The sequence below is a fragment of the Bufo gargarizans genome, chromosome 2 (assembly GCF_014858855.1).
Source record: "Bufo gargarizans isolate SCDJY-AF-19 chromosome 2, ASM1485885v1, whole genome shotgun sequence".
NCBI classification, from domain to species: Eukaryota; Metazoa; Chordata; class Amphibia; order Anura; family Bufonidae; genus Bufo; species Bufo gargarizans.
This window is the reverse complement of record NC_058081.1, coordinates 443,577,361-443,591,268: the sequence shown is the minus strand read 5'-3', so window position 1 is coordinate 443,591,268 and position 13,908 is coordinate 443,577,361. Positions and strand designations below refer to the sequence as shown.

General features: G+C 40.1%; 1 protein-coding gene across 9 annotated transcripts in view; it reads right to left on the bottom strand.

Moving 5' to 3' along the window:
* Nucleotides 1-1,775: 1,775 nt before the first annotated feature.
* PCDH1 (protocadherin 1) overlaps nt 1,776-13,908 on the bottom strand; it is a 184,228-nt gene continuing 172,095 nt past the window's right edge. For 7 of the 9 annotated variants that reach the window (XM_044280960.1, XM_044280967.1, XM_044280963.1 and 4 more), the window contains one exon: nt 1,776-7,463. In XM_044280960.1, the coding sequence (XP_044136895.1) occupies nt 7,057-7,463 (407 nt within the window). In that variant the 3' untranslated portion in view covers nt 1,776-7,056. Of the gene's footprint in view, nt 7,464-12,673; nt 12,807-13,908 lie in introns of all 9 variants that reach the window. The other 2 variants (XM_044280968.1, XM_044280969.1) reach the window with 1 other exon arrangement.

The following is a 13,908-nucleotide window of genomic DNA, read 5'->3' as shown; positions in this document are numbered from 1 at the left end:
TCTCCCTTGCTGGGACGCTCTCCACTGTGATTGGATTGCGGCACAGACAGGGAGAAGGAGACGCCCATTTGAAAAACCCTGGTGTCTCCTCCTAACTGTACCGATGCTCAGTATTGGCACACTGAGCAGGAAAACTCTGAGGGGGCACAGAGGGGCGCAGGAGCGATATTTTGAAAAATCAGGCAGGGTGGCAGAATCAGCCAAAACCATGAAAGGTCCTCTAACATATTCCACAGCACGTCACCATGATCTTGGACTATTAGCTGTCATATGTAAAGATTATTACTTTTTATTTGCTACTGCCAGATCCCCACCTACTTTTCTCTCGTCAGCATTTAAAGCTGCACTGAAAAATGATTCTGTAATCTAATATATAAAGCAGAGTGTATGTATGTATGTCCGCCAAAGGAATACGCACAGTCGCATTTACAATCCCAAAATTTTTCACACAGGTACATCAGGTGTCCGGGAAGGTTTTAGACAGGGACTCAGCTCTCTAGCACCTACCATTCCTGAGATATCCCCCCCCCCCCCACAAAAAAAAATGCAAATATGGCACCATCACATGACATACATTAGCCAATAGAAGCCTGGAGACCTCTCACTCATATCCCAACTGCCATACACATGGTCACATGACCCTTATCAGCCAATAGAAGCTCGCAGGCCCTTAGTCTCCACAAACACACAGTTTTACACCAGGTTTCCATAACAACCCAGCCATTTTTCTTCACTGCTGTAGGTCAGCTTTAAAGGAACAGGGCACTGTGGATGACACTTAAGGAGGCGGAGTGCTGTGGAAGTCACAGTTAAGGAGGCCGGCTGCTGTGGAGGTCACAGTTAAAGGGACGGTCCGCTATGTAGGTCAGTGTTAAAGGGGTGGCCACTGTGAAGGTCACTTAAGGGGGAGGGATGCTGTGGAGATCACTGTTTAGGGGACGATCCGCTATGGAGGTCAGTGTTAAGGGGTGGGGTGCTGTAGATGTCACTGTTAAGGGGGCAGGGTGTTGTGGAGGTCACAGTTTAAGGGAACAGAGCTCTGTGGAGGTGGGCAGGTTACTGTGTTTACGAGATGGGTTACTGTGGAGGTCACAAATAAAGGTTCAGCCGCTGTGGAGGTCACTGCTAAAGGGGTGGGGAACTGTGGAGGTCACTATTAAAGGGGCAGCTGCTGTGGAGGTCACTGCTAAAGGGGTGGGGAACTGTGGAGGTCACTGTTAAGGACATAGGGTACTGTGGAGGTCACTAATAAAGGGATGGATGCTGAGGAGGAGACTGAAAGCTGGAGGTCACAGTTAAGGGGACTGTAACCTATGGTCAGTGTTAAGGGACGGGTGCTGTAGAGGTCACTGTTAAGGGAGTGTGCCCCTGTGCGGGTCACTTTCAAGGGGGTGGGGTGCTATGGAACTCACTGTTAAAGGGGCAGGCTGCTATGAAGGTCAAAGTTAATGGGGTGGGCTGCTGTGGAGGTCCCATTTTAAGGAGGCAGGGCACTGTTGGGGGTCAGTGTTAAGAGGTGGGGGGTTGTGGCGATCACTAAGGGGGCGGGGTACTGTATATGTCACTGTTATGGGGGATACTGTCAATATTCTTTTAACGACACACACAAACATTAAATGAAATAGATTAAATATACCCGTGCGAAGCCGGGTCATTCTGCTAGCAAAAAATATATTTTCCAATTCACTGACAGTTGACCAAGAGTACCAACGTAAAATCACCACAGGTACACAAGAGATTGACACATAATATTTAAATCATTATGAGGCACTGAGTATAATTACAATGGAATTCTTTATTTGACAGCTCCGCAAACAGAACAAAGATTTTCATGTATCTGAAAAGTAAAAACGGTAATAGACAGACCACAAGTTTGTTTTATTCTTGCCATGCTGAAAAAATTAAAACAGGAAACAACAAAAAGTAATAAAAAAATGATTGTGCTCACAGGGTTAATAAAAAAAAAAATAGGAAGTGGGGGAGTGGCAAAAAGTATAAATTAAGAAAATGTGAAATTAAAAAGAAGATAGAAAAAAATTCCCAGAGAGAAAGGTCAAGGTTCAGGATAACTTGGGAAAATACATCAAATACTAAGAAATCGAGAAAACTTCAACGATAGCGTCTGATTATACATATTAATTTACCCATCTTAAAAATAGTTACATACTTTGCCATAATATTTTAAGTCAAGGTTTTTTTGTGTGGGATTTTTTTTTAATTATATATATATAGATTTCTTTAAAGGTTTATATTAAAAAGCAACACTTTCATGTACATAAAACTGTACAAAACAAGGCAGCATCACAAGCAGGTAAATTAAATGTTTTGTGTTAGCCCCTTTCCATTGGTGGACATTGCCAATACCTCAATAGATCAGGAGGCAAAAAGAATCAACACTAAAAATCTAAAAACAGGCTTTTGATTATTTCTCTTTTATACACCTTTTCATTTTTTTTATTTTTTGTTTTTTAGTTTTCACAAAAGCATTCGGTATCAGACTACTCTGCCAAATGTAGCCAGTGGAGTTTCCATCGTGTTTGAATTCTAACCTTCGGTTTTTGTCCTCAGAAAATAAACTTTTTGTGGCATCATAGTGCAAGCTTAAATGCAAGAATGTCTTTTTGATAGGGCACATAATCTGTCCTTATATTGCACATATGATTTAAGAAAACAGGGTCATATAACGAACATGACATATAAAATAGGGGATTCATTATGCCCAATTAGAAGTAGTTTAAATTTCTGACACACAGTGTCACAGTTTCCAAAAATTTGTGAAGCAAAATCGATTAGAACTGTGCATTATGCATATGAGGTACTGAGATACTGAATTACAGCACTGATTGTGTCCTAGCTCCTTTTTTGTATATATCTAGTAAACCCCCCCAAAAGTTGGTGCAGCTTTAATCCAAATGTTTTCATTGCAGGCAGACCCAGAACGAAGGTCCATGTACAGAATACTTTGATCTTAGAAGACCAAACAAAGGAACCATAATGTATTTATGAAATATAGGGTTACATTTACCTAGTTCATAGAATCAACACTAGCACCCTATCCCCGATCCCTTGCAAGTGCCATGAACATGATTAAAATGGCTTTTATGACATGCAAATGTTGGAGGGTGCCACCAATATTATAGCTAAAGTAAGCCAGGTAATCTACCACCCATCACACTATAGTCCAAACTCTACTTTTGCTCTTTTACTTGGCAAAAGTGTAGTGGCAAGACCTCAATCATAGTTCAAATGACAACACAGCATAAAAATATAAATATCCATTTTCTTACAATAGTCAATTGTTATACCTAGTAATGTCCGATCCCACAGGAAATCTGTGATGTACTTTTCTGGCAAGGAAACAGAAGGCCTTTTGTGATGAGGACTGCAGTGTTACCATATAGTATACAAACTAAAATGGCCCATCAAGCTCTGCATGCCACCAATTCAAAGTTTCTTCTAGCAAGGAAGACATTAACAAGTGTACTAGTTATTTGGCCATGCATGCAATTTTTTTTTTGACAGCTATCTTATTATAATGTGTCTGAATGTGTCAGACACCTGAGCTGTCCAACCTTGCTCTACACATTGTGCATAAAAGGTGAAGAATGACTGCACCACAAAAATAGACTCTCCGCAAACAAGTTTGAATCCCACATTAAAAATGCAGTGACAATAATACATGCAAGAGCTACGCATGTCATGAAGTGTAATGTAGAGAAAGCAGAGGTGAGGAATTCAATAGCAAGTGAATGGGGTGGAGGAGTGGATAATTAAGACCCTATCTAGACAGATGTGCATTACAGATGTCATTAGATCATGTGGGAGCATAGCACAGCTCTGACACAGTCAACCCTCTTGCAGAGCAAAACTGTCTATCTTCCATTTTTCTACCAGGCTTATGGCTAAATAGATATAAACAACAGCTAGAAAAGAGGAGCAATTTTTAAGTAAAAGTTAAGGATTTCTAAATGGTGATGTAGGAATGAGAAATTAGCTTTTTATAGATGGCTGCTGAGAGATCGAGAATGAAATGCAGCCCTGAGCTGCTTATGATGTTGGTTTAAGGAACATGAGCAAAAGAAAGTTGGTTAAGTCTGGATTGTTTTTAGTGGACCATTTTAATTTGTAAAATATCTAGAAACACACAAAGGCAGCAGCCATTTTATTTAGAGACACTCAATAAAACTCAATGTATCAAATTACTAGGAACTAGTGACATCACTGAAGCATAAGGCACAACGTAATGCCAATACAGCCTACAATGATGCCTAACAAATGCTCCACAGGAGCCACCATAGCAATTTCACTTATTTTGAGCCTCATATTCTCAGAGTTGGCCAACAGAGTAGGTACAATTATACTGAAATGGTGGTTAGCAGGCACTAGAAGACTAGCAGTGTCAATCCAGGAGTAGGTAAAGGTGGTGTTACAAACTGGTGCTGGGAGGGCTCTGGGCAGCCCTTTGGTTCTCCAGTTAGGTCAACTGCATATAAAGAAAAATGCAGTTCTTTCAGTAATATGGCTATGGAGAATTATAATAAGGGCACCATATTTATCTCTATGATCAACCCTATCAGGTTGTATGCCTGGTTTAATAGGGGTGATCATGCTGACATATGCTCTTTAAGTAGCAGCATCAAATAGCTTGTAACTGGATTGATATCTGACAAATGGCTACTTCCTTTGTGTACAAGAAGATCCACTAGAAGAAAAATTTGAAAAACATCCAACATAAATGTGACTGTCAACTTTTGCTTGTTTAAACATCCTGTCTTTCCAGATTGTGTAAATCTATAGTAGAAAAATTGTGATGTACAACTGTGTCAAAGAGCAAATGGTCCTACTGTACTCCCCATTAACTCAAATGCTTAAATATTTATTTCATTTTTAATCACTATCAAACCTCGCTCCGAGTTATTAAAAGCTTCATAAAAGACAGTAGCAGAAGTTATATGAGCATGAAAAGGAACATCAAAGGAAAGATAATCCACAATAGAGGCAAAGTAGTAGTAGCATTAGGTGACGAGCAGATGGCACGCGTCAGGTAGAGGTTATGTTAATTTTCCAAATACAACACCATATACACCGTAACACCATAATAGTCAGAATCTGATCATTTAAAATTTTTATTTAACAATCGCACCTGTGGCACCAAACAATATGGATCAGCATTATACCATATGTTGTAAGAGGGAAATTAAGCTATACATCCTTTAAATACCAGAAGTCAAATGCAAAGCATTCCAATTTCTCTTCTCCATGCGTTCAGTGTATTAAAAAACAAAATAAAAAACCAAAACCTAATTGTAGAAACCATACCATGGCAGAAGAGCCCCACATTTATATGTCCCCTTTGCATGATACAAAATCTTAAGGTTATTAAAGTGGTTCCTGCTTCCCACAAATACATTGTAGGATGGCTGAATGGTAAGCTCAGCTCTTTGTGCAATTTACAATTTAAGAGTAAGAACAAAAAAGAGCAATTTTGATTTAGGAAATCTGGGCAGATTATGTGCAAATTAGTATGCATTACAGAAATATACACACAGAACTTAACCTTTCTACTCTGGTTTTAAGGATTTCTCTCTCCCATTAAGTAGGAACAGGAAGTAATGCCACTGAATACACCAGCCTACATTCTCTTGTAACCAAAAACGCCCAACCAGCTGTGGGCCATTTGGCAGAGTGTAGTCAAAATTAAATTACAATAAATAAAGAAAACCAAAAAAAAAAAAAAGGTTTCTTGCAACAATAAAAGCTGAAATCAGGCTTCATTCAAAGGGATTGTATTTACAGAAGTCTACATGAAACGGCCAGTCAAACTCGCAGCTTACCCTGTTATAGATGAGTTGGATATGCAGATAGATTACAGTTTGGTCCCCATCAGGCTGTCCCTTGCAATCATCCGTACTCATTCAGTTGGCACCTTTGGTATATAATATCCCCCATTTACCTATTTGTCGACATAACTCAGTTATCTCACAAGATTACTAGACCAGTTCAAAAAGTGGTTGTGAACCGTAGCCTAAGGAAGTATCGTCAGACCTTTGCCTAGTCATCTATTGAGCTTGGCTCACGGCAGAGCAGTCCTCACTTTTTAGCACTACCATGCAGTAACTCAAATAAAAAATGGGTGACATAACATGAAGTGCTTTATAAGTGTCAGAGGTGATGTCCTCCTTTATCCAAACTGACCTTAAAACAGCAAGTACCCATCTGATTTACAGATCGCTGCATTGATGTTAAAAGAAAAACTAAAGGCAGCATGCCATCCTGAAGTTAATGTTATGAAGACCTAAAAATAAATAACGTCTTAATAGATAGAATATATAAAAATATTTCTAAACAAATGTCTTGAAAGAATCTTAGTACCATGTACAAGTAGATAATCTGGGTATTTTTTTGACACACAGGTCTATGAAGCTAGTACCTGAGCAGAACTTTCATTTCCAATGGGAAGATGTGAGTCTCTGAATGTGTCTAAGTGTGTGTGTGTGTGCCCCAAGTTTTTAATTAGAAAAATTAAAACCTCTACCAACTTCATTCATTCACCAAAAAGAGACATTAATTTCTCCTATACATGAGGACATTCAAACGATGTACCAGAAGAGATGACAGCACCAAGAACACCCTTCTTTAAGATTCTCAGACACAAACCACAATGGCTTATAAAGTCCACCTCTGCTTTACAGTTTCTCCTCTTTGGCCGAGAAACATAACGCAAGTTCCCTTTTTATATAAAATCTACATTTTTTAAAAAGACAAATGTGCTTCCCTCTCTCTAAATCCAGTTCTGACCTTAATGACAATGAATTGTCTATGTAGAGGGCTGTTTCAAATTTTACATAGGAATAATAAAATGAAAATGGAGAACGACAAAAAATAAAATCAACATTTAAAATTAAAATAGGCATAGGCCTAGAAGCAGTTGCATGGACCATAAAGCAATTGTTTTTAAGTTCCTCTCTAATATGTCTCCTTCATTTAAAAGTTTAGGTCTGACCTCCCAATTCTTCCTTTACGCTTTCAAGTTCAAACCATGCCAAAAAGTGAACCTCACAGGTATATCTCCCTCTTAGCAGATTGGGAGGAAGGAGTTGTGGCATGCTGGAAATCCACTGTTTGGGTTAGTGGGATTTCCTCCATGGGGGAGTCCGTACATGGCTCATGGCTGTTACTTGTAAAGGCACTGTAAGTCGGTAACAGCTGGATGTTGGCCATTTTGGTGCTGCTGTTATTGTTGCCTCCAATGCGGTCCTCTGGAATTCTGGGGTTCCCATTGCCAATCTGCTCTTGACTCCCCTTGTCTTGGTAAGGCACAAAAGTGGAGAGCTTCAGGGCATTCTTGGGCCTGCGGTTGGGGGATGGTTGGCCGGGCATCCAGCAAGTATCAGAGTGTCCATATTCTGTACATTCCCGCGTGCAGTTTCCCGTCATGGCTACATCAGGCAGTGGTCTGAGATCTGAAGACAAGTAGAGAAGATCAAAGATATATTTGTTAGTGGGTCAATTACTTAACAGATTCATCAGTTTAAATATGACCTACCCTGTACTCCTAGAGCTCATTACAAAAGTGCTTTCTTTGACTAGGGATTCATATACTATAGTAATATGAGTCAAATCTCAAAATGGTAAATTAAAGTAGGACTTATATCAGTGTCCAAAGTATTTATTCCACATGCTAAACAAAAGCCATACAAAAAAAAAAAATTAAAATAATAATTCGACAACACAATCATCAATATACACGGGTGGCAAAACAAGATGGCCACATAAAGCAAAAGAGAAGTACTGTATATAGAAATAGTGTTGGTCTGTGCCGGGCCAATAGAAACAAAAAGCAATTATAGGGATTGATAAACACCATCACCCCAGCCACCAGCGAAAGCCTGCCGCTTAAAGGGATTGTCTCATTTCAGAAAATGGGGGCATATCGCTAGGATATGCCCCCATTGTCTTATAGGTGTGGGTCCCACTGCTGGGATCCGCACCTACATTGAACGGAGCCGCGAAAGTGGTTGAGGGCACACTGCGCATGCACAGCCGCACTCCATTCATTTTCTATGGGGCCGAAGAAAATAGCAGAGCACTGGCTCGGCTATTTCCGTCGGGCCTATAGAAGTGGATGGGAGCGATGGCCGGTCATGCGCAGTGCACTTCTATTTTCTTATGGGGAGAGTGCTTGGTGGTGGCTGAACCAGAGTCCTCCAGCCACCACATTGTGGGGCTCTGTTTCAGATATAGTTGCTGGTTCCAGCATCGGGACCTGCACCTATAAGACAATGTGGGCATATATTTGCAATATGCCACTATTGTCTGAGATGAGACAACCCCTTTAAATGGTAAAGGAAGTCAAGAAAGTGGTCTACAGTACTTTGACAATCTAGCAGCATATATAAAATACAGGATAACATCTAAAGGAAGTCATTGTATATCAAAATCTCAAAGAGAAATGCCCCTTCCTTGAATATTTTTTTTTTACCAGGTGTCATCTTTTTCAAGGTTAGATGGCGTAGACATGAAAATATTTTTTTTGTTGTTGCTTAAAGTGGTTATAAGAAAAAAAAATAGATTTTCCACTAAAAACAGCCCTGTACTTGTATATTCGATTTTGTCTCGTAATGCAGTTAAGCAACTACATTTTAATGGGGGTGAAGGGCAATACTACACATGGACAACAGTGGCAATGCTTCTGAAAATAGAATACTTTTCTTTTTCCAATTCTGGACAACCTTGCCCTCACACCTACAGGATAATCTAGACTATCCCTACATCTGCACCACACACCAAGTTTATTTTCATAGCTGAAGGAACCTACAAAAATGATTCGGGAATGGTTCAGGAAGTAATAGACCACATCTAGAGTATCTACACAATGTATTGGATGAATATATATGGAATGAGAAAAGGAACAGCCCCTGGCCAGCTATAAAGTCCAGAAAACATGTGAATTTATACCAGACTAAAGTCCCAGTCAAGACTGGAATTCACATTTACTTTATCTTGGTTACTGCAGTAAAGCTGCTAAACAGTCTGTTTGAGCAGGCCTGTGGCCTAGTGTTCCAAAGTTTGAAAATTATGCTGCTAATTTTTTTTTGGCATAATGTATTGACAAAGAGTAAAAAAAAGTCCATTTTGAGATGAAATACTAATGTAAAAATATGCAGTGATTGATGGTGTTGTTCTAGGAACCAGCGGGAAGCACCAGGCGCAGAGCATGTATATTATTAGCATATACCGATTCTATAGTTCTTAATAAAAACTATCCACTGGTACAATCCACGTCCTTTTATCATTCCGGTCAGAAGTTGATCCCCTGTGATGCAACAAAGGTGAAATAAGCTAGAGTTTGATGTAACTGTTTGCAAAGTATTTGCAAGATACAGACAGGAGGCCCCGATGCCCCATCAAAATGTCAAAACAAAACATTTAATTACTATTCTTGCTGAACAATAAACCTGACGATTTGGGGACCCTTAAGGTTCACTATGCATTTGCCTCTGTCTGTTTGACAGCTGGTGCATCCCTTCTCTTGGGCTATTAAGAGTCCCATCTCTCCCTCCCACTACCCCTCCTCTTTCTACCTCTTCACCGTGAATCCCCAGGCTCTCTTTTGGCAGTTATGAGGTTGCACCAAGAATACAGAGATCTTTAAATACAAAAAGCATATTTAGCAACAAAAATTTCTAATTGTAAGAAGCTCCAATAATATATTTTACAATTAGGACATAAAACACAACACTAACTCACAATAAAAGAAACATTCACAGGGAATTGCATAAAAAGGTTATATCTGCTCCAGCAATCAGATTAAGATCAAGCAGGAGGAACGTTCGTCAAATGCAGATATTTCACCAACTGTATCTTTAGTATTGTACGTTTCGTAATAGGGGATGTCCTTAAAAAAATAAGTGTTTTCCGAGATATTTTTGACTGATGTCCTATCCTGTGGATAGGTAATCCGTATCCAATCGGTGGGGGTCCGACACCCAGAACCCCCGTCAATCAAGTGTTTGAGAATACCCCTGTGCTTGCAGTAGCGCCGTGGCCCCCTCTCTGCTCATCAAGCACAGCACCATCCATTTGATAGCGGCTGTGCTTGGTACTGCAGCTCAGATCCATTCACTTCAATGCACGTAGGCCATGTGACCTAGGCCATTTGACCAACATGACGTCACATGGCATGGCCTAGGGAAAGCTGTAAGAAGGCTGCAGCGCTACTGCAAGCACAGAGGCCTTCTCAAACAGCTGATCAGTGGGTATCCTGGGTTTCGGACCCCCACCAATCAGATACTGATCACCTAGGCAGAGAATACGTTATCAGTAAGGGCTCTTTTACACGAGCGGATACCGGGCGTGGAATCCACTGTGTGAAAGAGAGCCAAGCCCCGTTCCAGACAGCAGAGACAGAGCATTAACATGATTAATAGCGCTCTTTGTTTCTCTGTGACCTTTTTACTACAAAATCACGCTGACAACTTTATCTCACTGTGATTTTGTAGTTAAAAGATCACAGCGAGGCACGGAGCATTATTAATCATGTTACTGCTCCATGTCTCTGCTGTCCGGAACGGGGCTTGGCTCTCTTTCACGCAGCAGATTACCTGCACGGCATGCGCCTGTGTGAAAGAGCCCTAAAAGTATCTTGGAAACCCACTTTAACAATGTTCCAGGTGGGAATGAAGAGACTAGGACTGGAAGACATACATCTTTAGACAATAGCCTAGAGAGGACATTGGTGTAGATGATAAACAGGTTGGTTTTCAGGTGCCATTTGAATTAGGGGAATACAGGTGGAAAAAAGGAAAGGTTAGAGGAAGAAATTCCTTCTACAATTTAAAATATGGCAGTTTAATAAGAACACACGTAAGCCAGGGTATTGTTCTCTTGGAGATGCTAACAGTTAATATATAAAATATTAGCAAGAAAGCCTTACAGCCAAGGTCAACCATGAACTGAACTCTGTTCAACAGAAACTGAAATGGTAATACTGATTTAGCACAAAGCAAAGAAATACTACTGCTCTGAAGTGATCTGATAGCCCGAAACTATGCCTTAAGGTGAACAAATGGTTATTGATCACAATATGCCAAGGAAAACGGCAAGCTTCTAGGTTTTGTTCACATCCGCGTTGGAGGTTCCATTATGGTCCTCTGTCGCAGATTCATAAAAAAATGATGGCATAAAAACCTGCTATATTTTCTGGTGAAATGGGCATAATGACACAAACACTATAAGCAATGCGGTCTGTCAGACATTGTTGGTGTCAGTCATGTGATTTTCTATTATGATGGAACAGAAAGTGAAAATCCCCGGCACAGATGTGAACGAAGCCTGCTGGGCATGTGTGGTCTCTTACAACTCCTTTGCACCCTCAGACCTAGGGGTGGGGTGGGTTCAGGCAAATTTTTCTGGTTTTACGCTAGTTTTTTAGTGTGAAAAGGTAACTGAAATCTACAGCAGCTCAGAACTGCTGAAGATTTCAGTCTAGGCGCAAGTATTGGCGAGTCCTGCACCTAGTCATAAATTAGCTGCTACCTTCAGCTGTACAGGGGTTTATGATAAACTTCTCTCACTAAGTCTTTATAGTAACATATGCAGTCAACATATTTAAAATGCTCTTGTATCGCAGAAGGATGCCTTTCAGACATGGATGCACAAAGCAGAAATGATCTCCCAATAGCAAAAATCAAAATGTAGTTACTCATATTGGTTCATATAATTACCACCCTCACATCTTATGGTCCTATTAGACGGGCAGATATTTTATCATTAACGAGCAGCAAGCGACGATTTAGCCAGTCATTTCCATTCGACCGACTGTTATACGACAATACCTTCTAAATATTTTCGTAGTTTGTGCATTATTGTGATCGGTGCTCTTTCGTCCCTAGAGCATTTACACATGATTATTGGCAGATATCTGATTAGACAAGGACATGTGGCAGCGACTGACAATCTTTCAGTCAGGCAGATTCGACTCTGATCCTAAAACAAACTATTGCTCGTCTTTCCATTTCTGCATGATAATACACGCAATTTTTAAAATTCAAACGATAATCACTCCGTCTAATAGGCCCTTTAGAAAGTCAATCAAAATGGATGTTTTACCATCCTATCTATTGCTTTTACACTGGAAGGACCTCAAGAAACAATTTTTGGCCAACACTTTCTAAAAAAAAGAGGAGGATGAACATGATCTGAGCTTGGGTTCACCACCTCAAGCCTCCTTAAAATGTGTGCAAACTTTGGCATGAGTAATCTAATGGAATAGTGACCATAAAAAGAATCCAACTACTGCCCTCGACTCCCCCTACCAATCCACTCTCAAAGAAAAAAAAACACAAAAACAAAAAAAAAACTTGATGACTTTAAAATATACTCAATTTAAGCATACCATTTTTTCTTTTCCCTAACATTTTTCCACAGTGCAGAAGGATACAATCAAGTTCTAAAATAACATGACCGAATAAAAGGAAATAATACAATCTGTACACTGTTACTGAGGTTAATGTGTTCTCCTACAGTATTCTTCTCCCCCATTCAGATCCCCAAATTTTGGGGGGCCTAACTCCACCTGAAATAACATGTTGACTAACACAATAGACTGTTACCCCCCTGTCCTCACTAAAACAATGTAACGTGAGTAGAAGAGGAACAGGAGGTCATTTACCAGAGTCCTTTCTACATCGCGGGTTGCAGAGTCGCCTGCCCTGCAGACTTTAGAACCTTATAATGAGGCAGACCGCAGCCTAATCTTGGCACGTCCCGGGTTAGCGGACTATCGAAATTTTCACCGCTCTTCCCTGTGGTAGTGCGCATGTATAAGAGAGAGATAAAGAGAGAGAGAGAGGACGGCCAGTGAGACAGGGAGAGATGGTACATCACACACACACATTGTTCCTCACTTGTAACATGTGTACGTATACATTTACATAGAGAAAATGTCTACCTATGGCTGCCAACTGTCTATAGTATACGAATACACTTGTAACATGGACAATTTTAGGGCCTTCTTACCTTCAAATAGGGGCTAAAAAAACCTCTGCTTAAAGGGGTCATCCAGTTTCTAAAATTTTATTTGCACCCCACCCTGGAATATACATTGAGAAATCCATTCTCCCCTGATCTTCAAGACTCCATTTTGGCTCCCTTCCTCTCTTAATTGGTCTTCCAGTTGTCATCTGTCACCGCTGAGGCCAGTCATTGACTGTAGCTGCGCACAAGATCCCAGCCATACGTTAGTTGACAGATGGGGGCCAGAAGATCAGTTCTGAGAGGCAGGGAGCCAGCGAGCATAGATTTCTCCAGGCTGGTGAGTAAATAAAAAAAATAACAATAAACTCCTGTAAAGACTAATACAATTAGGTTGCATCAGTACAATGTCTGATATGACACCTAGGTATGATAGCCAGTTTTCACTGGTGGAGAAGAAGCATTACTACACTCACAGGGCATCATTCCTGACTAGTAGTTTAAGGAAAGGGGACTTTCGTAATCTTCCCCAAAAAAATCTAAATAAAGTGGTAAAGGTTTACTTACATTATCTGTAAACCTGCCCTGTGGACCCAATGGAGAATGTTGAAAAAATAAAAACATTAGATGATGTTCTTGTATTGTCCTTCTATATAGTGGTATAACATCATCTTATGTATAAATGTATAAAATAATAATAATAATCATAAAATAGAGGCCAAGAGACCAGTTAGCCCCAGGTAAAAAAAAATTTTTTAAAAACTATAGAGCTGGAATTCATAAAAGTACCTACAATGCTCATGAAGGACAGTTAAATGGAGAACACATTAAGACTAAAGGACTCACTATCACATGGCTAATCATTCTTCTCATCAGATATCTACACATTCAGTTCCTAAAGAAAACCTGTCTTATTGAACATGGTGTCTGATT